Here is a 25,097-nt window from a genome sequence, read left to right on the forward strand (position 1 = left end):
ATTTGACAGGGGCTGGGACTCAAAGGGTGGTGAAGTTTAGGGATCCACATGCTAGCCTGAGCAAAGTGTGTGATTGCAGAGGAACAAAAGCTAGGAGTTCAAAATTTGGGAACAGAGTTTGTTTTTTTTACACACCTCGAGTCTTTCTGAAAGTCTTGACTGAGCAAATTTTATAAAACTAAGTTGTGTCAGGTTATTACAGCAGGAAAACATATACACTTTCAACAGTGCCATAAGGGCTTAAGTTTCTGGTTATTGAAATAAACAAACTGGAGAAAATCTCTATTATAATAGTGAAACATGGACTCCTCATTACTGTAAGGGACACTTATAACTGACAGGAAAAGCTATTCCTTGTTTTTATATGCTCAGTAGCACAACAAAATATTGTTTTAATTCAAATACTGTACCTTGAAGAGGTTTGGGAAGAACTTCTGAAAGATGCATACATTTTGAGTGAAAAATGTGGCATTGACTTTGCAGAACTGAATAAACTCGAAGGCTAAAAGTGGATGATGAAAGAGTTCAGCTGGGACCTTTGTAAATAAGGTTCTGTACACCGATTCAGAGTCAACTGCTGCAGTTTCGCCTGTGAAGATACAACATTTCCAGATGTTATCTTTAGGAAGCGTTATGCAACTGACAAATGTCACCATCTGTATGCTCAAAAGAATGATCAACCCATAATTTGGAGAGGCAGAGCAAATTCTATTTTTTTTTAAGTCATTCAAAAGTACGTCTGTTGGCCAAGCACACCTCCTTAGACCCTCCCAGTGCTCTTGCTGCATAGGAGTTCCCAAAAGTTCAATTGTAAGTTGATGAAAGCAGTACAAATGTGTTAGGAGTTATCAGGTTATCCTCGAGCTGCAGATTTAAGGAGTCATTCAGTGGTTGGCATTGTACTGTCGATCTGCCCATGTAGCAGAGGAAATACTTCTTTTACACCAGCAAAGAACATTCTATTCATCTTCAAAGTTCCCCACCTGGCAACTGGCCTTGCCACTTTCCCGCTTACCAGTCACCCCAAAGCAAGTCTATGACAAAGCAAGAGTTGCCTTGGGGAAAAAATATCTGTGAAAGCAAGTCAACATTGTTGGTGCTGTATCGTAGAATTGTATCAAATGTGGTTATTGGGAACATACCACCCGAACGGTGATATAGTTCTTGCACAATAATTGACACAAGATGCTGTGAGTTTACTTTGAAGAATACAAAAAAGTTATGAACTCAGTGCCTGAATGAATATCAGCCACTGGTAAATTACTTGTGGCACATTCCAGTCATCATATGTTAGCCCTTCAGGCCATCTCAGTTTAGACCAAGTCATATGCAAATAAGCCTTGGTCCTGCTCCAATAAGATACCAGCCTGAACTGCCAATCCAGGTCCTGTCTGAACTGAAAGACAAGCAACCCAAAATCTGTTTCGCTATAAATAGGTCAAAAACGAGTTGAAGTTGCTTGTGTTCCCATCTGGAGGGGACCTGGCCTGGCTCTTTAGACTGGACTGTTCCTATTGGATCAGAACCAAGATCAATTTGCATAAGGCGGGTCTTTGTATAGAATTGGACAGGGGGTGAAAAATGATGGTCTGGTATGTGGCCAGAGAGATTGCTAGTGGCTGAGATTAATTGAAGCACTGCTTCAACATGGAAACAGAACACAAAGGTTTTTAATTCCACATATTGTCTGATTTGCATTTTTTTGTCATCCTTCCTTAAAGTATTTGCTTTAGTGGACTAATCTTTCTTCACCAGTCATGTTTCCTAAAGTCCAAGGTGCACCAGGAAACCAGGTCATATAATGGAGGCACCCTTTCTACTCTTACACTAGCAGTGCCCTCAAAGCTACCTAAGGCACATTCCTACAAATAGTGTAACGGCTGGAGCAGTCAACCTCAAAGCTAAAGAACCGGGTTCGAGTCTTGGAAGGGACGCTCAATATCCTGTGATTCTTGAAAATGAATGGATACCTTCTGGTAGAGATTGTGCTATATAAAACTCCCCCCCCCCCTCCTCTGAAAAAAGCTAGCCAACAGGAGTAATCCAGTCTGCGGATAAAACTTCAAAGCCTACTTTACAACTATCTGCCTGTTTACCCAAATGCCTAAAACACAATTACATAACCCTACCAACCCTTCCAATTTGACCAGCAGCGGCACACTCTAGTCTGCTGCAGATCAATGCACATTGCTCGCACAGAGAAACAGGCATGCAACATGGCAATTCTTAGGCAAGTAGCTACAAATGTTTTGTAGAATACTCAAAGGACACAGCATAAGACTTACTATGAGTCAGGAAAAACTGGGCAAGGGGTAGCAGCACCCGGGTTTGAGTAGGATCCATGCAGATTCTCCCATGCACAATCTTCAAAAATGGGAGGGCTCGATAGACATAGGATGAATCCTGTCTGCACACTATATCCATGATGGTGATCGCCTCAATCAGACACTGCACATACAACATAATATTCCAATCAGTTTATTACAGTACACCAGACAGCAACACGTGCCTCTCCAACAATACCATATATGTAATTATTAGGAACAAAAACTTACAGCTTTCTGCAGATCAGTGTCCACCCTCTTGAGAGCCTCTATTAAAAGAAATATTAAAAAAACCCATTTATTATGACTTTACTTTAATGTTTACTTTTAAAATCGTTCTTTAACTCTATTTACCTGAAAATAAATAGTGGAAAAAACAAAGAACATTCTTCTTTAATTCCCTATACTTTTCCCCATTAGCACCATATTCATAGCCGTCTCTACAAAGAAAAATAAATTCTAAGCACTCACTTCTGTTACTCTGCTCAATGAGTCTCTGGCAGTATTCATAGGCCTTCTCTCGCAGTCGTTCTTTTGGGGGCAACAGGCGACTTGAGGTGGATGTGGCTGAGACCATGGACATGACCGAGCCTTCCAGGTCAGATTTGTCATCTGAAATAGGTTATCAGTGGAGATAAAGGATGGACAAGATCATCTAATTATTGTTGAAACACAAGCAAAGTAAAATGTTATGTTTATGCTAGTAACAAGAATAACACAAATGCAAACACTGCAGAGAAACAGGCTTGCCATACACTCTTGTTGTGCTCTTTGTCCACAAGAGTACAATTACACAAACGTTGAGTTTACACTGCCATACTCGATACCCTTAGAGTGATCTGGAGAATAGGAGGTAGCGGAAAATTAGAAAGTGGTATTACCACCCTTTTAGTCGAGCATCAAGAAACAGTTCTGTACCTGATTCAATACGACTCGTCCCACCGCTTCCATAGCACAGAAGCCACTTCCGAAGCATGGAGAAACTGTGCATGTTGAGCCACTGATCCTCTGTGTAATGATGACCCACTGAAAGCACTGTGAAGAAGTCTGCAGCAATGGCACCGTCCACTTCCATGATGGGACTGGGCTGTGCAAGGAAACACATCCAGTTATAACTGCAAACTTAGTACTGTATGTACATCAAAATGTTATTTAAATATGAATGAAGTAAAAAGTGGTGACAACTAAATTTGTGTTCAACATGTTTTTCACCAACCTGTTTATTTCTAGGACTTAAAAAAAATCCTCCAGATGACTGAGCCATTCCCTGATGAACACTTGCGTACCTCAGCCAATCAACGAGCTTTTTGTTGATAAGATTGGCCTGGTCTAAAAGAGAACAATAATAATTGGGCTTGCAATTAGGTCAGAAGAATGTGTGCTTGACAAATGTGTACATGAAATCAACATGCAATGCAACTTATTGAGTTCAAGTTCAAGTTCAGAGATTTATATAGCGCACTACTCACCCAGAGGGTCTCAAGGCGCTTGGGGGAGGGTGGGTATATTATTTATCGAATATCCAAGTTTTAAGTTGCTTTCTGAAGGTTACAGAGAGCTGGTTTTACAGAGAGCTGAATATTACGGGTTTCAAATTCATAATGGGAAACTTTAAATCTCATCCTTCTCAGGTTAATAAAATAAGCACCACTGTGTTTGCAGTAATTATAAAATCTACTATTTTACAAAGGCATAGAGACAGCTTAGTATCTGTGTGTCACCAACATAAACCATTGATCAAATTACATGTTATTAGCTTAGCCATACACTTTTCAACATTAACAGGACTCCTCTCGCCAACATTATGACCTGTTACAGGCTCAGAATAATTTCCTTTGCCGCCAACACCCAGATCATTCTCTCCCTCATAGAGAATACATCAAACACCAAACAAAATTTCATCGGCTTCATATCGGAGGTTGTGAACTGTATGAAGACTAACCGCTTAAGAAACAAAAGCAAAAAAATGGAAGGGTTCATATTTGGAAGAGACACCTAATTTGGCCTTCGGCGTGGAAGTCCTCAGAGTTAGGACCTACAGCAAGCCGTCTAACGCAGCCAGGAACCTATGGATAGCGATCGACTATCAGATCTCTATGTCAAACCAATTCACCACAGTCGCATCCACCTGCTTCTATACCCTCAAGCAAGTCTTCAGAAGACTCCTGCTGGATACCAGAAGATCGATCGGTCACTCAAACCAAGATCACCAGCAGACTGGACTACAGCAAAGCCCTTTAGGTGGGCATCAAGCCTCAAGAGAGTTGAAGTCTTACAGAATGCTGTAACTAGACTCACTCTCAAACTTACTCTCAGTCACATATCCAAACACCTCAAGGACTTCTCGTGGCTCCCTATCCACAAACACGCCATCTTCAAACTCCACACACACACCTACAAAGCACTAAGCAAACAAGTCACAGCATACCTAAACAGTTGCATACAGTCCCACACACTGACCAGACACCTCTAATCACCCAGCAGCCTCTGACTCCTCCTCACCCAAGTCCTCTGCACCGGCTCAGTCAGAGCAAGGGGCTTCACCTTATCCTATCAGGGCCTTCAAAGTCAGAAACTACCTCTGCTTCCACATCAGAGCCACCAGCTCCATCTTAGAATTCTGCAAGAAACTGAAAACCTGGCCCATGAACTGATATTCTCAACAAAGGAGACATATGTTTGTCTCAAAATAGAATTTCAACAATGTCCAATCACAGGCTAATTTCATTTCCTTGGAATGTGGATGTACAAGAGACCCACAGACCAGTTAGAACAATGGCAAAATGGAATTGGAGCAAAATCACTTCAGACTTGTGGTCAGCAGTCCTTCAGGAAATATCAGGGCAGTCTGACTTTGAGGATACAAATGTGGAAGTTGCCCAAATCAGTGAGTAAATTGATTATAACAGCGTTGAATGAAGTTGTTCCAATTATGGAAGCTAGACTTGCATAGAATAGACTTTCTGCATGTTGGTTCTCAAACGTATACCATCAAGCAAAACTATACTGTAGACAACTAGAAATAATGTGGCACAATGATTATGCTTCTCAAAAAACCTTTATATCTAAACGACCTTCCACAAACATAAAATACAGATCTGCATCACATAGAGAACATCTCACTGGGCAAATCTTAGAATCCAACAGTTCGACAAAGGAGATGTTCAAAATCACAAACTCTTTCATTCATACAGAAAGCCTAAATGTAAGCATTTACAATATGTAAGAGACATGGGATAATTTGACTCCATTCTTTTATCAAAAAATACTTAAGATCTGTGACGCATTCAACAACACTGATGAGGGAGTGGCAGTGAGTTTACGGAGTCCACTACTGGCAGCCTGCCTCCTCCCACTCCGCAGGGGACTCATTACTCAGTGAAATTAGGGACCCCACAAGTTTCCCTAACCTGTTAAGTTGTTGCACTATGGCTCATGATCGGTGGTACCATTCTGATAGACTTGTGCAATACCTCTCTAAGATCATCTTCAGTTCCAGTTGAGTTTGAGGCATGCAGTCATCACTGCTATCCAGAATTAACAGCTGATCCAGCTGTTCTTGTAAATTTTCTATCTGTAGCCTTGCTGCCGGAACCAATTAAGGAGTTGGAGAAGCATGTGAGTGGCATTCTCCCCACACTCTTACAATCCAATAAGATCTTGGAGGCCACTCAGTTGGAGTTCAGACTATGCGCAGCACTAGTCACCTTTGATATCAGTGGTGTATGAGAGAAGTTGGTTTTTGGAGGAGGGAGGTGCTGCATCCTCATACTGTTAGCTCTTTCAGCTGCTTTCACCACCATCTTTCATAGTATACTACTTGACAGGCACTCAGAGATAGGTGTCGGAAGGCATTCCCTACTTTAGCTCAATGTTCATGTCCAATGGCACATGCAAACAGTGAGGATTAGCCCAGTCCGACATATTTCCAGGAGAACACGAAGTTCCACTGGGGTCGTCTCACTCTTGAAAATATTCATGGCAACAGGTTGATCAAACTGACCTATTCCTTTTGGTTCCATTCTGCAATGCATGCTGATAATACCCATTTGATTTTGAGGACGGATGGAGTTCACAGGTTTAACAAAATATGGTTTAAAGAATGAATCACAGCCATAGCAAACTAATGCACTAAAACTCAACTCAGATAAGACTGAGGTTTCTCAATGGTGTACATCCTCAGGGTAGATCTCAATGACAAGTTATCTCTCAAGGCTCAGGTAAATAAAACAGAGTCTTAGCGATTTTTCCAACTTATGTTGTTTAAGGAAAATCCCCATTTTGACTTTAGAAGAGTAGAAAATGGTTACACATGCTTTAATCCTTTCAAGGTAAGATTACTGTAGAAGCCTCTACTTGACATTTCCAGAGCGGAACGATCAAAACATCAGACACTGCAGAACCCAGCGATGCGTTTGGCATTCAGATTTAGAGGAAGGGCATATGCAACTGCATGCAAACAAACTTCATTGGTTACCTTTTGGGAAATAGAGCCTATTTAAGTTCCTGTGTAAGGGTCAACAGGTAATGGAGAGGAAGTTGTGTTTTATATACCCTTAAGTGCCCTCTTAGCTTAGCCAACGATCATTATCTGGTGATCCCTAAGTTTAAGAAATTACTTTCTAGAGGTCGAGCTTTTAACTATATAACATGACAACACTGGAATGGATTACTATGTGCACTTAAAGAGATATCTTCAATCCTTCCTTTCAGAAAGGCTCTCAAAACCAAGCTTTTTGTTTAACAATGATTTAGAGTTAGTGTGGTGCAGTCCCCCTCTTAGCTCTCAGCGCCAGGATGCTCTTTAAAAGCAGCCGTTCATACGCTACAAGAATCCCTCACATAACAAAATAAAACATCAGTTCACTCTGTGGTCATTGTGGAAGAATTTCTCAAAGGAGAGCCAAATCAATATACTTTGCCAGTGCCGTGGAGAATGAAAGAGGTTGGCAGCAAAAAAAGAACTCTTGGTTTCTCTTTATAGGTGAGGTGGTAGGATGGGTTCCAGGGTTGAAGGCCATGCAAATGGCATGGTTAAATGCTCTGTAGCTGCAGTAGGCAGGATTTAGGGCTTAGCACCATTCAAGCAAAGGGAGCGCTCCTTCCTTCAATGGAACATGTGGTTGAGGTAGGGAGGAATGTTGATTGTACCCTCTGGCTTATTACTTAATCAGAAGTGATTTTTGCATCATAAACCTACATTTGGAAATTCACCTAGTGGTGTGCGAGGAGTTACGCTGGAGGGGCACATGAAAATTCTGGAGACAAGCAGTCTGTCGATTAAGGAATGGAATAAGAGGCTGGCTGTGTCGAAGATTCAAAAGATCCGAGCTTTCTGGCTATTATTTTAGAAATATGAATGGACCCATTGAAGCACAAGTCCTGATATGCCTGCCTGCTGTTCAAACTGTCTAATAAAAGTTTGTGGTGCACAGTGCAGTAGGTGGCATAAGAGTCAAGGAGTAAGATGGCAGATGTACTGCCATCGAACATGGAAAGAGGGAGCTCATGTGCTTAAGTGCAGTTTCTATGCCCCTTAAGGGACGTCCCGTCCACCAGGCGGCTGGTGATGGGTAAACACCAACTTGTAGTTGGTGGTAATTTGCGAATTCTTTTACAAATGCACTTTTTACCATTTGTAAAGGTGCTATGTGACGCTCATACATGCCCTTAGGGCATGTATGTGCGCCATATGCGCACACATGTAAATTTCAGGGGTGCTGCAGGGTGTCCTTAAGACACCCTTGAAATTATTCTCAATTTGCGATTAGCAAATTGCGAAACGCAAATTGAGAATAACTTCCCATTTATTCCTATGGGCCTCCTGGCCCATAAAAATGAATGGGAAATTATTCCTTAATTGCGATTAGCAATTTGCTAATCGCAATTAAGGAATTTTAAGAAATCGCTAAAAAATTGCGAACTTCTACATACATACCATTTTGCAATTCTCAAATAGCGATTCTCAAACAAATTTTTTTTAAAAAAAAAATCGCTATTTGAGAATCGCAAATAGGTATTTTGATACATCTGCCACTTACAAGCTTTCTTTTTGCGGGCATGACCACAGTCTCTGCTGTCTCAATCAATATGAAGGGGTCTTTCAATGTTGGAGATTATGGTGGTGGGTCAGAAGACAGTTCTGGGGAGTTAGATGGGCAATCTATTTCTTTGACAAGACCATTCATGCACTGAATGATTTCAACGTTTAGCAGGATTTCTAATGATTCTGAATGGGGTTAGAGAGCGAACTCTCTGAAATAATAGCAGCAAGGATGCTATCCACTGCTTTGTGATTCAAGGTAGGAATAAGCCTTGAGGGTATTCCCAGCTCTGTGTACATTGAATTTAGGTGGAGTGGGCTCAGCAAATAATAGGCATGATACTGTTTGCAGAGGATAGAGGAATGAGTGCAAGAAAGAGATTTAGTTTTTAGAAAGTAGACTGTTCATTTACATGCAAACAGGTTTATAAGACGCATGATCTGTGCCATAAACAACTTTGAACTCAAGAGTCTGCCCTGATGACGTTCAGCAAAGGACGAAACGAGTAGGCTGTCAAGATCGTTGTGTAGTGACCATGAAAATGTCTTGTTGAAATTACTGTAATTAAAGTGAAAAATGTGACTTTACATTTGGAACATGGCCTGTCGATAGTTCTTTGGACATTTGTGAATTAAGGATTGATACAGTGTGTGATACTAAGAAGACGTTCCTTTCATTTAAATTATCATTTGTCTTGCAAAAACAAATCCCTAGTTTTGCTCGCCAGGTGGCCTAATAGCAAAAGAGGAGGTTTTAAATGGAGGGAACACTGTGAATGTGGCAAGGTTTTTGTGCAGAATGGCTGGAGAGGTAGAACACAACTTCATCTGCAAAATATGAATTACCAGTCTTCTAATTCTGTGGATGGCATTTGCCTTCAACCTAAATGGATATTCTGTATTCCGTTCAGCGTTACCCTAAGCATTGCTCTGGTCTAGCATCTGGTTCCACTTTCTGTTCAAGCCGTCCAGAGACTGGAAAGCCCACTGATGTGTATATATCCAAAGGCAGAAAGCCCTTGATAGTAATGGCAAAGATGTGAAGGACTCGTGGTTTTATTATATTTTTTTACATTTCAATCAGTGTTTTTCCACATTTGTTGGCTTCCTCCTCTTGCATATATATTGATGCACAATTATTTATTGGCTAGTGAAAAAATAAAGTGGCATCTGGTATATTTCTCAATTCATTCAGCTGATAAAAACACACGCTCACTTCACTGGCTGTAGAATTTCAATAAAACCATATATAAACCTGATAGAATGTGCACACACATGTAGTTATTTAAGCTTCATTTGGGAATCTCATCCCTCCATGTAACTTTTTATGTGAGCAATAGGCACATGTATCTGCCTGGCACTCAAAGACAGCAAAGACAGACACTCAAAAGAGGACCTAATAATTGCTCTTTTAATTTTAGAAATGAAACAAAGAAAGTTACAAACGCTTCTTCACATTTATATGTGTAAGATTCAGTAAAAAAAAGGGAACTACAATGTTTAATTATAAATTCCATGCTCAACATGGTGTGGCAATGCCTCCTGAAATAACAGGATGTCTATACACCAGCAAACTAGAGAGCACTGATATTCCACCTACAATCCTACAGAATCGCAGATTACACACAAATCCTACATAGTGCTTCTACTCTCTGACGTACCCGCTCTGACATTTAACCTCTTCGCCGCTAATGACAAGGGTAACTCGTCATGGACTTTCCATTGATTTCAATGGAAATTACATAAAAGAAGGAAAATAGCCTTAGCAGTAAAGGGGTTAATAGTGCATAACCAACATTCCCTTAAAAACTACGGTTGTAGCATCCTGTAAATTAACAAGTACATTTTCAAAGACATATCTTAACACCTTAGCAGCTATGGAACGTCCAGCTCCAGTGCTGAACGTTCCATTGCGCAGGTGAGGTTCGAACATCCAACGGCAGCACTCCCGAGGTAGTGGTGCCGTCGGCCGTTGGATTAGGCGCAGCACTTATGAGGCTAAGGAGTAGTCTAATTCATCCCCTCTCAGTCCAGTTTGTCACTTCTCTGGTAATCACTTTGCCTTGTTTTCATTGAGCAATCACTGGAATATTATTTTGGATTCATTTTCATTACTGCAATCAAATCAAATCCGTATTTGTAAAGCTCAACACTGTCCCCTCTAGGGGTATCTAGGTGCTGCACTTAATGCAAGAGCACTAAATTTCTAAACCACAATTTCAGGGGCATCTGTGTAATATGCAACATGTAAAATGTTCATGTTTATTAAGCGAGTAGATTTATATCAAGCTCTACCTCCCCGGCTGATTAGATTCCATGTTACCTTCATTGACGCTTGCCGAATTCAGAGTGGTGACCTTTGACAGAACGGGAAGCAAGTATCGTAGACTCTGACCCTCAGGCTGCCGGGCTTCCAGGACCTTCACCACGCGGTTTCCCACAACAAATCCTGCATTATCTTTGACACCCTTACAAAATAAAAAAAAAGGAAACAATACTCAGTCAATGAGTGACAGCACACACATTCAAGAACAGTTACTGCTCTGATTCCACAGCAAGCAAAGATTATGTTGCAAATGCAGCAAAATTACTACCAGCTAGCATGCCTTCCTAACCATTCCTCCCGGATTACCTTTGCTAGCAAAACTGATGTCACTAGGCTCAGGAGCTTGGTGTCAATGACCGGATCGCAGGACAGGCTCACAAGGTCACAGGGTGACATCTCCCTCAGGATGGCTGCACACAGCACTTGGATCTGCTCTGGGGACTTTGGCAAACATAGTGTTGCCTGCAAATACTCCACAAACTCTCTGTCCAAACTGCAGGGGGGAGGGATTAAATAGCAAAAAATCATGTGTACAGGTAAGCCAACATTTACATTTTTTTAAAAGACACAAACATGTCAGATAAACTTTAGCTTTGAGATTCCATCTACAGAGAATTAGGTCAAAAACGTCCTTTCAAAAAACCACAAGTGTAACTCTGCTTCTATGAAAGCAGCATTTTTGGTTGTGACATTTGCAGATGGGCTTTGTCCAGTAGCCTGGAAATTCTGCACCTACAATTCCACAAAAGGACTTCGACAACTTAAAGCAGGCTAGCCAATTTCCTAGCAGTAGTGGCTGAAAGGAAAGGTCATAAAAAGAAGACAAAATGAATTGGTCTACAGCAGCTTGTTAATACACCGCCTTACTTGCGCTATACTGCACTAGGAATAGCGTAGACAGAGAGGAACATGGGGAAGTGTTGGAAATTTGCCGTTTCTGCAGGGTTATCCCAGAGGTTTGCCTCCTATTGCTGAACCCATTTTTGTTGGCCACAGGACTCTGCACACTTTATTTCTGCTAGCCAGTGGTAAAGTGCATGTGCTCTCGCTCTCTAAACATGTTGCGACTGGCATACCCTTAACTAGCACAATTAATGTACTTATATGTCCCTAGTACATGGTACACACAGCCTGCAGCACTCATTGTGCCACCCACTACAGTAGCACTGTAAAACATTTCTCCACGTCTGCTATTACAGCCTTGGTGTGCAGTTTTAAAATGCCATTTTGACCTCACAAAACAAACCTTTCACCAGGACTATATCTTTCTTTTTAATACGCATAAAACACCCCTAAGGTTGGCCCTAAATGCCCATACATTAGAGTACGAAGTATTTAAAAGTACGAAAGGTATATTTAGGGTTTTAGATGGCCTGGTAGTGAAAAACCTCTAAAGTCGTTTTTCACTGTAAGGATGGCGTTCCCATAGGTTAGCACCTTTTTCCCAACTAGTACAGTTAATAAGTGGTAAAATAATTTGGGAGTAGCTAGAAAGATGGTTTAAGGGCTCCTTTTAAGAGTCATTTAAAAATCAATGTAATGGTCAAGTCAAATTTTATTTCACTAGTTTGGAAATAACACTTTTAGAAAGTTGTCATTTTCCTGCCAAAAACAAAAGGCTTTCCTGCCAGTGTCCATCTGTCACCTGATCCTTGATGGCTCCCTGTGTGGTGAAATGTGCATTTCTCCCAGATATTGGACAAAGGGACGAGGACACCCTCCTTGACAAGGTGGACTCTGGAGCTGTGCCCAGCTCCTGCCTGCACTTCAAAGGATGCCTACTGTGTCACAGGCAGATCAAGCTCACACCTAGGCCTGCGTCCGCTCTTGTCAGGCTGGCATCAAACTCTGTGAGGGTATAGGAACTGACCAGGACTGGTTTACGGGGTGGACAATGACTAGCCCTCTACTCACAGGCCGACACTGAGCATAAGAGGGAACCCAACAGACTTCTCCTCAGATCACTTCTGGACCTGTGGAAGAACAGAAGAGGATTGGACGTCCTATTTGTGCCCTGAGAAGAGGCCTTAAGACTGAACCTGCTCTTCCTGTTGTACCCAGGACAAGGAAGTGGACTCCAAGAGTCATAAAGCGGATCTCCTGATATAGGACACAACAAGCTTCAAGAGGCCTTTTCCTTTAACTGCACGCTTACTAGTGGCAACTTGACCTAGAAACACGCTGACCTGTTGGCCTCTGCCCGACACCCACAAGTCTCTAAGTGCCTTTCCTGAGGTCCTGGGGGCTTTGGAAGTGTATTCCTGTGATGGATTAGGACATAAAGACTAAAATCAGAAGACAAAACCTTTGACAGGGACGAACCTAGTTAGTGTACAAGACACACTTGCCCTCACAGTCAACATCAAACTGCACTTCAGTCCTGTTCTATTGCGATCACAGACTATAATTTGCAATTAGTGATTCTGGGCGCTATTGCTGCTGAAATGTTTGTTTTAAATCATCTGTTTGCCTTTATTAGATATTTGTCACTTTGTTAATTCAATTGCACCAATTAGTTTTGGAATTTTTATTGTTTTGCACTTTGATTTTAGAACTGTAATGGTACGGCATAAATACTTTATACATTGCCTCCAAGTTAAGCCCGACTGCTCTATGTCATAGTTATGAGGGAGTTGAGCTCAGGTTAATTTATTGACTTTGAGGGTTCGCCCTGACAAGGATTGTGCTCATTATCTGAGGTGGGTACCTCACCCCCCACCTACAGTTGTAACTGTGATCTTCTATCACTTTACAATTTCACTAAATGTTAGTTGGATCTTTTCTTACTGTTTTCTTGGGTAACTGAAAGCCTAGTTAACACGCCAGCCAAAGGCTAACTGTGTTATGCAGAACGCTCACCTTTGCCGACCAATTTAATATTCAGATTGAGTGTAAGAATGCTTGGGGAAAATCCAGCCCAGTGATTTATTTAGTTGTTGTGCAGCTGATTTCACTTGTAAATTAAGCAGAAGGAGTAACAGATTTACATGAAGGGCCTGGTTTTGTAAATGGGCACACACGCAAATAACAGCTGTGGAAAGAGATCACAGAGGTTTCTAAAATTAAAATATAAGGGGCCTTGAGTGGCACTGGCCTTTATCGCTGATATTTTACACAGACTGCACGTTATAACATAAATGACATGTGAACTAGCTTCCCTCCCAAAAATTGCATTAAATACACATTCACTGGGGGGAAAAAACAAAGGTTACAGGGATGTTATAGTTGGGTTCAGATTTCACTCATACACAACCAGTAAAAGACAGCAGTTAGTGACCTGAGCTATCTATAACTTATGCCCCACAATACACTGCTTAGGACCTCACATATTACATCACTCATGACATGCTCAGTGACATCACTGATGACATCATCCACACAACCACTCACTCATGCCCTCATACAACTTTCATACACCTACCCATACGCCTGCAGAAGCAGTCACATACTCATTCACAGACACCTACAACTACTCCCAAACCCACTCACTCATCCATACAGACACTCAAGCACTCACTCCCCTATAGAGCAATTTACACACTCAGTCATACAGCCACTCGTACAACCATACACCAATACAGGTGCTCACACACCTAGGCACTCACCCATACATGCACTCACCCATACAGGCGCTCACACATCAAGGCACTCACCCATACAGCCACTGACTCACCCACTAATTCATCAACACAGACACACACACCCATGCAATCACTCACACGCCCATACAGCATTTCACACACACATACACACACACACACTCAATCACCAATACAGCCACTACCTCAACCATACAGCTACTTACACAATCACTTATTTACACATACAGCCACTTGCACACAGAAACAGTCACACACCGCTCAGATCACATGTTAGAAATGTTATCACTTATTGGTAGTACAGAAAGAATAGTAATTTAACTCGTGCTGTAGCTTTATAGATAGATCTTTAAGTCTCAGAAAAGTTTGCAAAATACTTACAATCACTGAATGGTGTCATCAGTGACGTCACTGACCATGTCATGAGTGATGTAATTTGTGAGGTCATGAGCAGTGCATTGCGGGGGCATAAGTTAGAAGTAGCTCAGGTAAATATAACTGCTGAATTTCACAGGCTTGGTACGAATTAAATCTAAACCCAACTATAACGTCCCTGCAACCTTTGTTTTTTATGTTTAACTTTGCTTTATCGACTTTTAAGCATAGAAAAAAATATGTTGTAAACATTGGAGACTCGTGTACCTTATTCTCATGATATCCCCCTCCCTCTAGTCCACTTGAGCTAATGTGATCATGCAGGAGCACCAGAAAGTGCCTGTGGTGCGAGCAAGGGGACGGTCTCTGCCGAAGCAGGGTGCGGGTCTTTGTTTTTTTAGTGAATTTCTTCTTTTTTTTAAATTCTATTTCCTAATTATAACGTGCCTGTAACCTTTGTTGTTTTCAATGAATTTCAACTTTTTTCAATTTTTATTTCCAAATAGAACATTTGAGATTGGGTGTGCAAGTGGTGGTAGGGGTCTGGGAGCAGATGAGTGAGTCTCTAAGTGGGTCTGTGACTGGATGCATGAGCCTCTCAATGGGTGAGTGAGTAGGAGCGTCAATGTCGGACTAGGTCTGTACATGGATGCAGAACTCTCTCAGTGGGTCTGTGAGTGGGAGCATGAGTGTCAGAGGGGGTCTTGGAGTCGGGGTGTGTGTGTCTGAGGGGGGTCTGTGAGTGAGTCTCTGAGGGAGTGGGTGAGTGGGTGTGTGAGTCTTGGAGTAGTCGGTCACTGCATGCATTAATGAGCGAGTGAGTATGTGAATGCATTTTTTTTTATCTCAGCTAGGTTTGTGACTCCACTTCGACGCTTCATGGGAGGCTGTTGAGTGCGGCAATGGGTCAGCAACTCCTACCTCATGAGAAAAAACCTGTTTGGGGCATTTTCATACTCATAAGGGGTCCCTCAGTGGCCGCTACAATGTAACCAAGGGGTCATGGTACCCCTATCCCGACCCCTTCTATAGTTTCTTTTCTTTATTTTCATCCAATGGGACACGGTCCCAGTTTACAAAATGGTGGCTGCAACTTTCTACACAGGTAGTGGCCAGCCGCTCACAGCTCTGCTCCTGGCACATGGGTTAGCGCAGATTCTCGTAGGCATTGCGATGGATCCGCATGCCTACATACACAAATTTGGATTTCTTTTAATATTTAAAAAAACTACTGAACTCATTTACACCAATTCACTAAAAGGTCACTGTCTGGACCAACCGCTACCTTTCCGCCAAATTTGGAGTAATTCAGTTCAGCTGTTCGGGTTGTTGTTGTGTCTAAAATTCCTATGGCAAACACACAGATTTTTTACCTTCCCCTTTTTCTCAGCCCTGCTTGCTGGATCTCCCCGAAACTTTCCATGCGCAACTAGTATAACCGTCTCACCTTTTTGGGAAACTTTTGTGAAGATTCGTCAAACTGCATCAAAGATATAGACAAGCCAAAAAAAAGGCTTTTCCTATGGAAACTTGGTCCTAACTTCAACTACCTACTGGATATATAATTATTATTTTAGACAACAGGAATTACATTTGGCAATTATAACTAATTACACGTATAGGTTTGCGCTCTGGCACCTTATTTTCTCTTTTACCCTAAACCTTGTACATGTGCAATTGCTTGGTATGGTCTAGGCAACATATGTAAAGTGTATTCAATACACATAAGGTATGAGTTTTTTCTCCTGAGGTCCTTTTTGGATCACTAAAATGATGGGATTCAACTACAGGGGGATTATAGAAGTATAAATACTATTGTAAACATCCAAACCAGCTACTGCGGTTTGGATATCTAAAAGGTAACAGGAGTCGATATGAGAGAGAAACCACACAACTAGTTACCAAACTCTAGTCTACTTTTTCCAGGTATGTTTACTTGTCTTCCAATCAATGCAAGTATTTTTTGCCTGCATGACAGCAATAACTGTCTATCAAAAGCTGCTCCGAAGTTAACATTCACATTAACTCGCCAGGTATAAGATGAGAACTAGAAATTAAAAGATCAGAAAATATAATTGTGGTGGACTTGTACATCCAAACCCACAGATTTCCTCCTCTCTCCAAAGATAAGTCTTCTACCTGCCCAGACCTTCAAGGAGATAGAAACGCAAAAGAAAAGATGGCCTTCAGCCCTCCCCATAACTTCTGAACTCTAGATCAATAGCACTCTATTTTGGCTGGGATGAGGTGTGATATCAAAGAGAGCACAGATATATGGAGTCAATTTGTCTTCAAATCACAGATTTCTAAGACACAAAAAGTAATGGTAAAGTCTACACTTTCGCTAAAAAGGCAAACAACTTCCAAATACAAGTGATCAAAACAGGAATAGGAAATTGAGAGGCAGTAGAAAGTGGCTAATGATATTCTGCATCTGGTCTTCCATTAAGGCATGGAAAATAACAGGTCTAGTCAATATCTCATTCGTAAAGTATTAATGTAGGTATATACGTTCAATATTTGTATAATTATTTGTTTATATTGCACGCAACAAAAACTAAATTACTTCTTGCCATTAAATTCGTGTTATGTGCACCCAAATGAGAAAGCAGTTCATGTATCGCCCTCAGATTAATTATAGTTTGAAATAATCATGGCATTTCAAGTAGGGCTCTGCACTAGGTGCATATTTGAGTGAGATATCTTACCAGGATTGGAACTTGTGACCTAGAGCTTGATGCAAACACAAGGAGATGACGAGCGGAGCACTGAAACTTTTCAGACACTCACCCCCAGTCACAGTTCTGGGTTAAATCCATCATCATTCTTTAGCTCACTTAAGCCACCTCAGTTCAGACCCAGCTATATGCAAATCAGTCTTGACGCTGTGCCTCATGGGAACAGTCCAGCCCGAACAGCCAAGCCAAGTCTTCCCTGAACCGGAAACAAGCATCCTGGGACCGGTTTCGGGCTCATAGCCCTCCTCAGCCAGGCTAGTTTGAATCCAGCGGCAAAGTGAACAAGGGACCCATGTCTGGGCATACCCTGCCAACTTAGGGCGAACAAAGCAAACACGAGGAGATGATGGACGGAGCGCTGAAACTTTCCAGACACTCACCCCAAGTCACAGATCTGGGTTAAATCCTCAGTTCAGACCCAGCTATATGCAAATCAGTCTTGACCCTGTGCCTCATGGAAACGGTCCAGCCCGAACTACCAAACCAGGTCTAACTTGAACCTGAAACAAGCATCCTGGGACCAGTTTCTGGGTAACACTTTTCATCAGCCAGGCTAGTTTGAATCCAGTGGAAAAGTGAGCAAGGGACAGCTGTCTGGGCATACCCTGACTACTTAGGGCAACCAAAGCAAACACTAGGACATGATGGACGGAGCCCTGAAACTAGAGGTTGATACCTGTACTTGAGTAACAAAAGCATGAAACCTCTGAAACCCGTGAAAGACGTTCGAATGTGCTATCTGCTTATCATCCCTGCAGCAATTACATCAACCAACTGAGCTGGGCACTCAGGGGAGACCTGCTTGGTAACACACATATGTGGAGCAGATGCCTTAACCCTCTGATCTATCTTACAAGCGGATACACTTTATTAGCAGAAACAGCAGTTAAGATAATTAATAAAGCCAATGATTTGTGGAAATATGAGGCCAGCCTGAAATCAAAGGTTTGTCTCTGGGGCTAAATCAGCTTTGTATTTAGCCTAAAGTTACTAAAAGCAGTACTGGTATATTGGGGTATAATAACACTAATTATTTAGTAAGCCACAAAAACTGCAAGACAGTGATAAGGAGCGCCAAGTAAAATCAAACTCATTTTACTGTCATACAAAGCTACACAGACAGCTGACTAGCTCAACATTGAGCTAAATCTCTGCCAACCTCATACAGCCAAAAAAAACTAAGAATTATTAAATCGATTAATGGCACTCACAGATCTGCATACAATGATTGCCAACAACATTAGAATACATTCAATGTCACCAACTAAATGAGACGAGTATACTGAAAGACAGGCTAACCTGAAGCAGAAGCACTGAGGCTTTGACAATACAGGGCACACGATTTGGAGACAGAATCACATAAGCTTACCTCCTCCCATATTTAGTTGCTGATATAATGAGGTATAGTCTCCGCAGGCAGTCGATGGTCTCACTCCCTAGATCCTGGTTCTGAAGAAAGCCAGTGATGCGCAGGCAGAACTTCTGCAGCTCTCCATCCTGGATCTCCCTTCAAAGACAAGCAAATTCATATGTGGTGATGCGTCAAACGTCATCGAAAGGGATTGGAAATATAACCTACAACACTCATACTCTATTCTTTCCAGGTGTGTGTGTAAATATTTTATATATATATATATATATATATATATATATATATATATATATATTTATATATATATATATATATATATATATATATACACACACACATATATACATACACACACACACACACATTCAAATACACACACATACATATATATATATATATATATATATATATATATACACACATATATACACACACAAATACACACACACTATATATATATATATATATATATATATGGAAAGATTTATAATGAGAGGCTACAATCCTCCTCTTCTCCAAGAGACCCTTAACAGGGTTAGGAAAATACCCTGTGCTAGTCTTTTTGTAAAGAAGGCAGGTCCCAATACTGAAGGAAGATTCCGCATTATAACACCCTATGCTGCTGACTCCTTCAAACTACGATCTATCTTGTCAAAACATTGGCACATTTTGAAATCTGATCAGATTGTAGGACCTGACATTCCCAATACACCGTTAATTACGTTCAGGAGGGCCAGATCTCTACGAGATTAAATAGTTCATAGCTATTTACAACCAATTCAGAAACCACTAGGCACTTTGAGAGACACAAAAGGTTTTTTCCCCTGTGGAAAATGCAAAGCCTGTGCAGCAAGTAAAAGGACACGGACATATGAAGTCCCGGGTAGAAAAGATGGGAGGAAGATAACTAAATTCATGTCATGCCACACAGACTTCGCAGTCTATTGCCTAGTATGTCCCTGTATGTTACGGTACGTTGGGAGTACTATCAATCCTGTCAAGTTGAGGATATTGGAGCATATGCGGGCCATTGTGAATAAAGATTTCACGTATCCAGTGGCCCGACATTTTTCCTTGAAACAGAACAGTGACAGGAATCTTCTCAGGTACTTTTGTTTGGACCAAGTAGGAGAGAATCCAAGAGGGGGCAATAGATTGCTCACACTTAGGAGACTTGAGTCCCGTTACATTATAGACCTGGAGACCAAAGCGCCTGGAGGTTTAAATATGGGAGAAGAATTGGCCTCTCACTTGGGTTAACAATGTGTATCACTGTGTTATGAGAACCAATGAGTCCAGTATTGAGTATCCAGTTCCATTTGAAATGTTTTTGTAATGTATTTAGAAATGTCCTGGGAGTTTTTGTGATGGATGATGTTACTATTAGCAATATTTGCTTAGAAGAATTGCTTCAGTTTTTGATTACACCTGAGTTGTGGCAGTCCTATTGGGCTGCAATTGCCGATCCACGGCTAGATATTGTCCGACATGGTCGCATTTGAGTTTTGTGATTTTGTCGGAGGTTGAGTATTTCTCAACAATGTATTGCTGTCTTAGCCATAGAATGTATTAGAATGTGTACAATATATGGTTTTTATAAGATATCAATTGTGCCGATACACTGCAGTATTTAGGTGTTATTAACTTGATAGCAATTCGATATGAACTGTGTTGAAATTATACACTCAAAGATGGCGCCCAGTGTTGCGTGCGAGGATTAGTCCTTCGTTTGTCTCAAGTTATTTTGCAAACATAGATAATGGCGCTGCGCACTGCCTATCTGATGTAAACATTGAGGAAGGGAGGGCTCTCCCGAAACGCGTCTGTTTTTTAATAAACTTCCCTGCTAAAGAACACTGCTGTGCTCGAGAGTGCTGATTCCTGGGACCCGGCTGGGTATTGCTAGGATTTTGGAGCTGTGATATATATATATATATATATATATATACACATACATACACATACACACACGTCAAACTGCTGATTCGAACATACTGCTTTTTCACAGAAATCTCATTGCAGCTTTTAAAATGTGGTTACATCTAATGAAATGTACAACCAAAATGACACTACATTAAACTGCACTAGAAATCTTTTCAATTACAAGGTGGCAATAGCGCTGTACAAAGTTGGAGGGAAAAACTACAGGAAGAATGTTTCTCAGCTTTTTCTTTTAAGTCAGACAAGTATCTTGAAGGACATTTGAACAGAATCCACACAACTGAACATGTAGCAATATCAACCCCAATACAAACATTAGTCTCAGTGGCATGGTGAATTAAAGGCAGGGTACACGAGGACAGGCTACAGAGGAAGGGAGAGCGTATAGCTGCTCCTCTAGAGTTACATTGTGAGAACCTAACACCCTTGATGGGAACTTAAGAAATAATGTTTTATGGACGAGAGAGCTGGGGAGACAAACAAACAGGGAAATAAATAACCTCAGAGAATTAAGAAAACAAAAAGGTGCCCATCTCCGAAGAGTCTGGTAAATGTGGGTGTACTTGTAAAGCGCACTGCGACTCCATGGAGTATCCTGGCGCTGAAGACCGCTGGGGAACCCGTCCTGGTTTTTCCCTGTGAGATGGTCCCTTTCTGGGTATCTCCAAGGTGAAACCAGGCATCCCCGGCGTCTGTGGGGGGCCGTTGTAGAGATGAGGCAAGCTTAATGCCCAGAGTTGCCGAGTGTGTTCCCTGGTTAGAGTAGGCACCGAGGCGAGAATTATCGAGTCCGTTTTGACCCTGGTCCACAACCCTGCCGCGTCGGGAATTGAACCCTGGTACTTTGGTACTTTGGGGTCCATGAGCAGGGACCCTGAAATGGATATTTGCCCTGATACGGTAATATTTACAGCACCTCCATATTCTGACTCTTAGAAGTGTGTAATTGTATTTTATTTCAATATCATTTGATAAAATAGGTGTTTGACGACAATACAGAGTACTGTGCCCAAATCAAAGACTCCTAAACTGCAGAAGAATTGTCGATGATGGATGTTTAGCACTCGGACAACCCCCTACAACCTACCCCTTTTGGCACCATAGCCAGGACCACTGGTCTTATGTGACAACATAGACCAAGTTATGTATCTGGCTGACTAAATTATATAGTAAAAAACTAAAATGATGCTGCATAATGCACCACATTCTGTGGCACTAGTAAATAACTTGTCTGACGTGTTACACACATTAATACTGTCTGGGCAAAAGAATCCCCTTTTTAACATCAGTTTGACATCTCAATGTATCCAATCATCCGCTGACAATGACCAGTTAACCTTTACAAGGTATACGCCATACCGCACCACATGTTTCACTTTGTTTTAGTAACTTATGATCTGTCTGATCTAGAAATGTGAATGTGATAGGTTGAAGCAAATGCACAATTATGATGAACACACTGCAGTATAGCATAATTCATATGATCCAGACTATAGGATCAGGAGGAGAGGAATTATCTCGTTTTGCCTCCAGAGCTTCTGGGATTAGAAGTGTGTGACTATTTTATTTCAATATGTTTGCACTTTTCACAGTTGTGCTTGTGTGAAATTGATATCTAAGTTGCTGTTTAGATTATTGCTATGAGTCGCCCCTGACCATTTTGGAAGATGTGATACAGTGGACTACAAAATTGGGTATTCTAGACTGCAAAGTGTTGCCAGTCATATCCCTACCCACCTTAGACTGAACCTGCTCTTTTCTCTCTGAACACAGCTACCTACTTTGCCTTGGAACAATGGCAGTCTACCCAGGTGGTATCTTGATTTGTACCATGTGGGTATCCAACAACTTTTCTGTTGTTTAACGGCTACATGATGCCACTAGCTATATTGCTGGTTCATACCAAGTCAACATCCAAATGTGTACTAATGAAACCCAAACTAACATCCGATTACAGCCAGCTGTATCATACAAACTTCACAAGCTACCAGGGCCACATGCATCACTTGTTAAAAAAGGTTTTCATTTTCTAAATGGATCTAAAGACAAGACACTTCCACAGGAACACAAACTTCAATTAACTCCCATTAACCTACTCGCAAGCATGGGATCTGCAACTGAAAGAACCCAGAAAATTGAGAACCTAGGAGAAATCTTGGATGGAAACCGCTCACTCATACCCGTAGTTAACACTGGCCATCAATCTACAATATTAAATGCTTCAGAGAAAGCACAAGAATGAATGAAAAATAAAACATACATTACACTTTATAATAATTTGTCATGTTTTTATCTTGCTGTATTGACTTACTCTGTTTTTTAGCGTTCCCCCAATCCCGAGCAAAAAAACATGGCAAAGGTTTCCTATTCAGTTAAAATCACGAAATACATAAAGAGGCCCATCCAGTAAGTAAGTGTCAAGTTATTTGTGAATGACAAAAGACTTGGCGAACCGTGTTGACATTAGGATGAGCACTGCCTGGCTCAAAGGATTTATATGAAGTCCAAGTTCATGTATTTAGCACGTGCTACGGATTGAATGCAGACAAGAAGCAAAACCCCAATCCTGTGCTATGAAAACACAGGACAAATCAGCAGTTCCGTTTATTATTTCCCAGCCTTATTTATGTCCATTACGCTTTGAAATAAATATTTAACAAGGAGCATCGATAAACTCAAGTCTAAACAAGCATTGGCATAGCCAATAGGTCTCGCCCTTGGGACCTTATAAGTGTTTAGTTATCCAGCATAATATCCTTGGTGCAACAACATCAACTGTTGCATGGCTAAACACGTATAAGGTCCCAAAGGCGAGACCTATTGGCTATGCCAATGCTGGTCATGCAGGGTTTCCGATATAAAGGATGCTTCTGAAATAGCATGCAAGCATTATTTGCATGCGAGATACCGCTAGATTAGATTCTTTTAACAAGCACTGAAACGAGGCAAAGTCTGTCTGCTGCTAAGCTACCAATGGGCCACCACTCTAGCAAAGTCATATGACCAGCTCAGGAGTTGAAAGCGTAAAGAAAGTAATTGCTTGGGGGGCAGATATGGGGTAACTATTAAGATCTTACTCCTGTGTTCTTCACGTAAATCCCGGGATCTTAACAATGTCATAAAATATACGGATAAATAATGCAAATACTGAAAAGTACATTGTGCAAATCTAGACTCTGACGTCACGTGAAGAGGATGGAATACCAAAAGAGGGTCTGTCACCTCCGAATGATGTCATCCGCCAGAAGATTTAGTTATTCTAGACCAGGGAATAGGAGTCACTCCTTAGAGGTGCTGTCAGTCCCTAAGGCTCAGTTACTTAAACAAAATGCTCCGTTAGTAGTTAAAACGCCTCATCCAGACCTACAGCGCTAACAGTCGAACTTACCCACCCGGTGCAAGACAAGCATTATATGGTTAGGGTAAAGAATCATGGAGTTGTTACCTGGCTTGCCTGAGGAAGCTCTCTGCTGCTGCCGTAAACATGACCACGACACCCTTCGTTTTAATTGCACATCAAGACGGCCGATGCACCATTTCTGGTCTCAGCCTGTGTGCACTTCCCGCTGCACAGAGCAGAGCTGAAATTACCCGTGACTACTATTGCAGTCACCTGTTTTTTGACCGCAGATGTATGGCGGACACTAATGGCATGAAAATAAAAGGGGGACTGTAATGATTCCTAATCTGAGGAGCGCAGATTTGGCGGCCATCTTGAAATGGAAAGATGATAGTATCAGACCACACAGAAAGTCCCAAAGATAAAAGGAGATAGGTTAAATATATTGAATCCACTGACCAAAATGAAGACATATGTTTAGAATCAAAATGTTACCTTTCAGGAGCTAGCCTTTATGCTTGAAAATATTCGCTAATTTGTGTGCACGTAGAATAGCTACAAATACTGATTTATACCACATTTATCAAAACGCGGTAAATGTGTACCATTTATACAAAAATCTTGCTTTTCAATTGAATATACTGGATAGTTTTGTGAGGGAAATCCCAAACATGAAGCACTTGAAAGTTCCTACTAGTACAGAGTTTTCCTGGGGCAGCGATTAGAGAAGTTTATATCATTTGATGGGTCTGCATCGTCGACGTCACTGTAAAGTTGTTTTAAATACAGTTCAAGAGTGTAATGTTACAGGGTTCAAGAATAATCACAGGACACTGGAGTGGTGAAGTACGCTGTTTAATATTAGCGTGCACAGCATAAGGAGCGCCGAGCCGATATGCCCGTTCTCCGACTTTCGCGCTTCTGAACCGGGATGCGCGCGCAGCCTACAAAATGGCGGCCGGCACGTCGCGTCATGACGCGACGTGCATACACTAGAGCGCAACACTACATATCTCCCTTTTTTCCAAACAATGAAACT

The 25,097-nt window shown here is 41.4% G+C and overlaps 1 protein-coding gene across 1 annotated transcript in view; it reads right to left on the reverse strand.

The window, feature by feature from the left end:
* The window catches only part of AP5Z1 (adaptor related protein complex 5 subunit zeta 1), a 130,719-nt gene extending 106,358 nt beyond the window's left edge, over positions 1-24,361 (reverse strand). The window contains exons 1-10 of the mRNA XM_086940690.1: positions 24,164-24,361; positions 18,775-18,912; positions 11,000-11,186; positions 10,691-10,835; positions 3,541-3,653; positions 3,243-3,411; positions 2,796-2,936; positions 2,556-2,593; positions 2,286-2,448; positions 411-589 (exon numbers count right to left, since the gene is read on the reverse strand). Coding sequence (XP_086796816.1) covers positions 411-589; positions 2,286-2,448; positions 2,556-2,593; positions 2,796-2,936; positions 3,243-3,411; positions 3,541-3,653; positions 10,691-10,835; positions 11,000-11,186; positions 18,775-18,912; positions 24,164-24,204 — 1,314 coding nt within the window. The 5' untranslated portion in view covers positions 24,205-24,361. The remainder of the gene's footprint in view (positions 1-410; positions 590-2,285; positions 2,449-2,555; positions 2,594-2,795; positions 2,937-3,242; positions 3,412-3,540; positions 3,654-10,690; positions 10,836-10,999; positions 11,187-18,774; positions 18,913-24,163) is intronic.
* Positions 24,362-25,097: the final 736 nt, after the last annotated feature.

This window comes from Lissotriton vulgaris, chromosome 10 (assembly GCF_964263255.1).
Source record: "Lissotriton vulgaris chromosome 10, aLisVul1.2, whole genome shotgun sequence".
NCBI classification, from domain to species: domain Eukaryota; kingdom Metazoa; phylum Chordata; class Amphibia; order Caudata; family Salamandridae; genus Lissotriton; species Lissotriton vulgaris.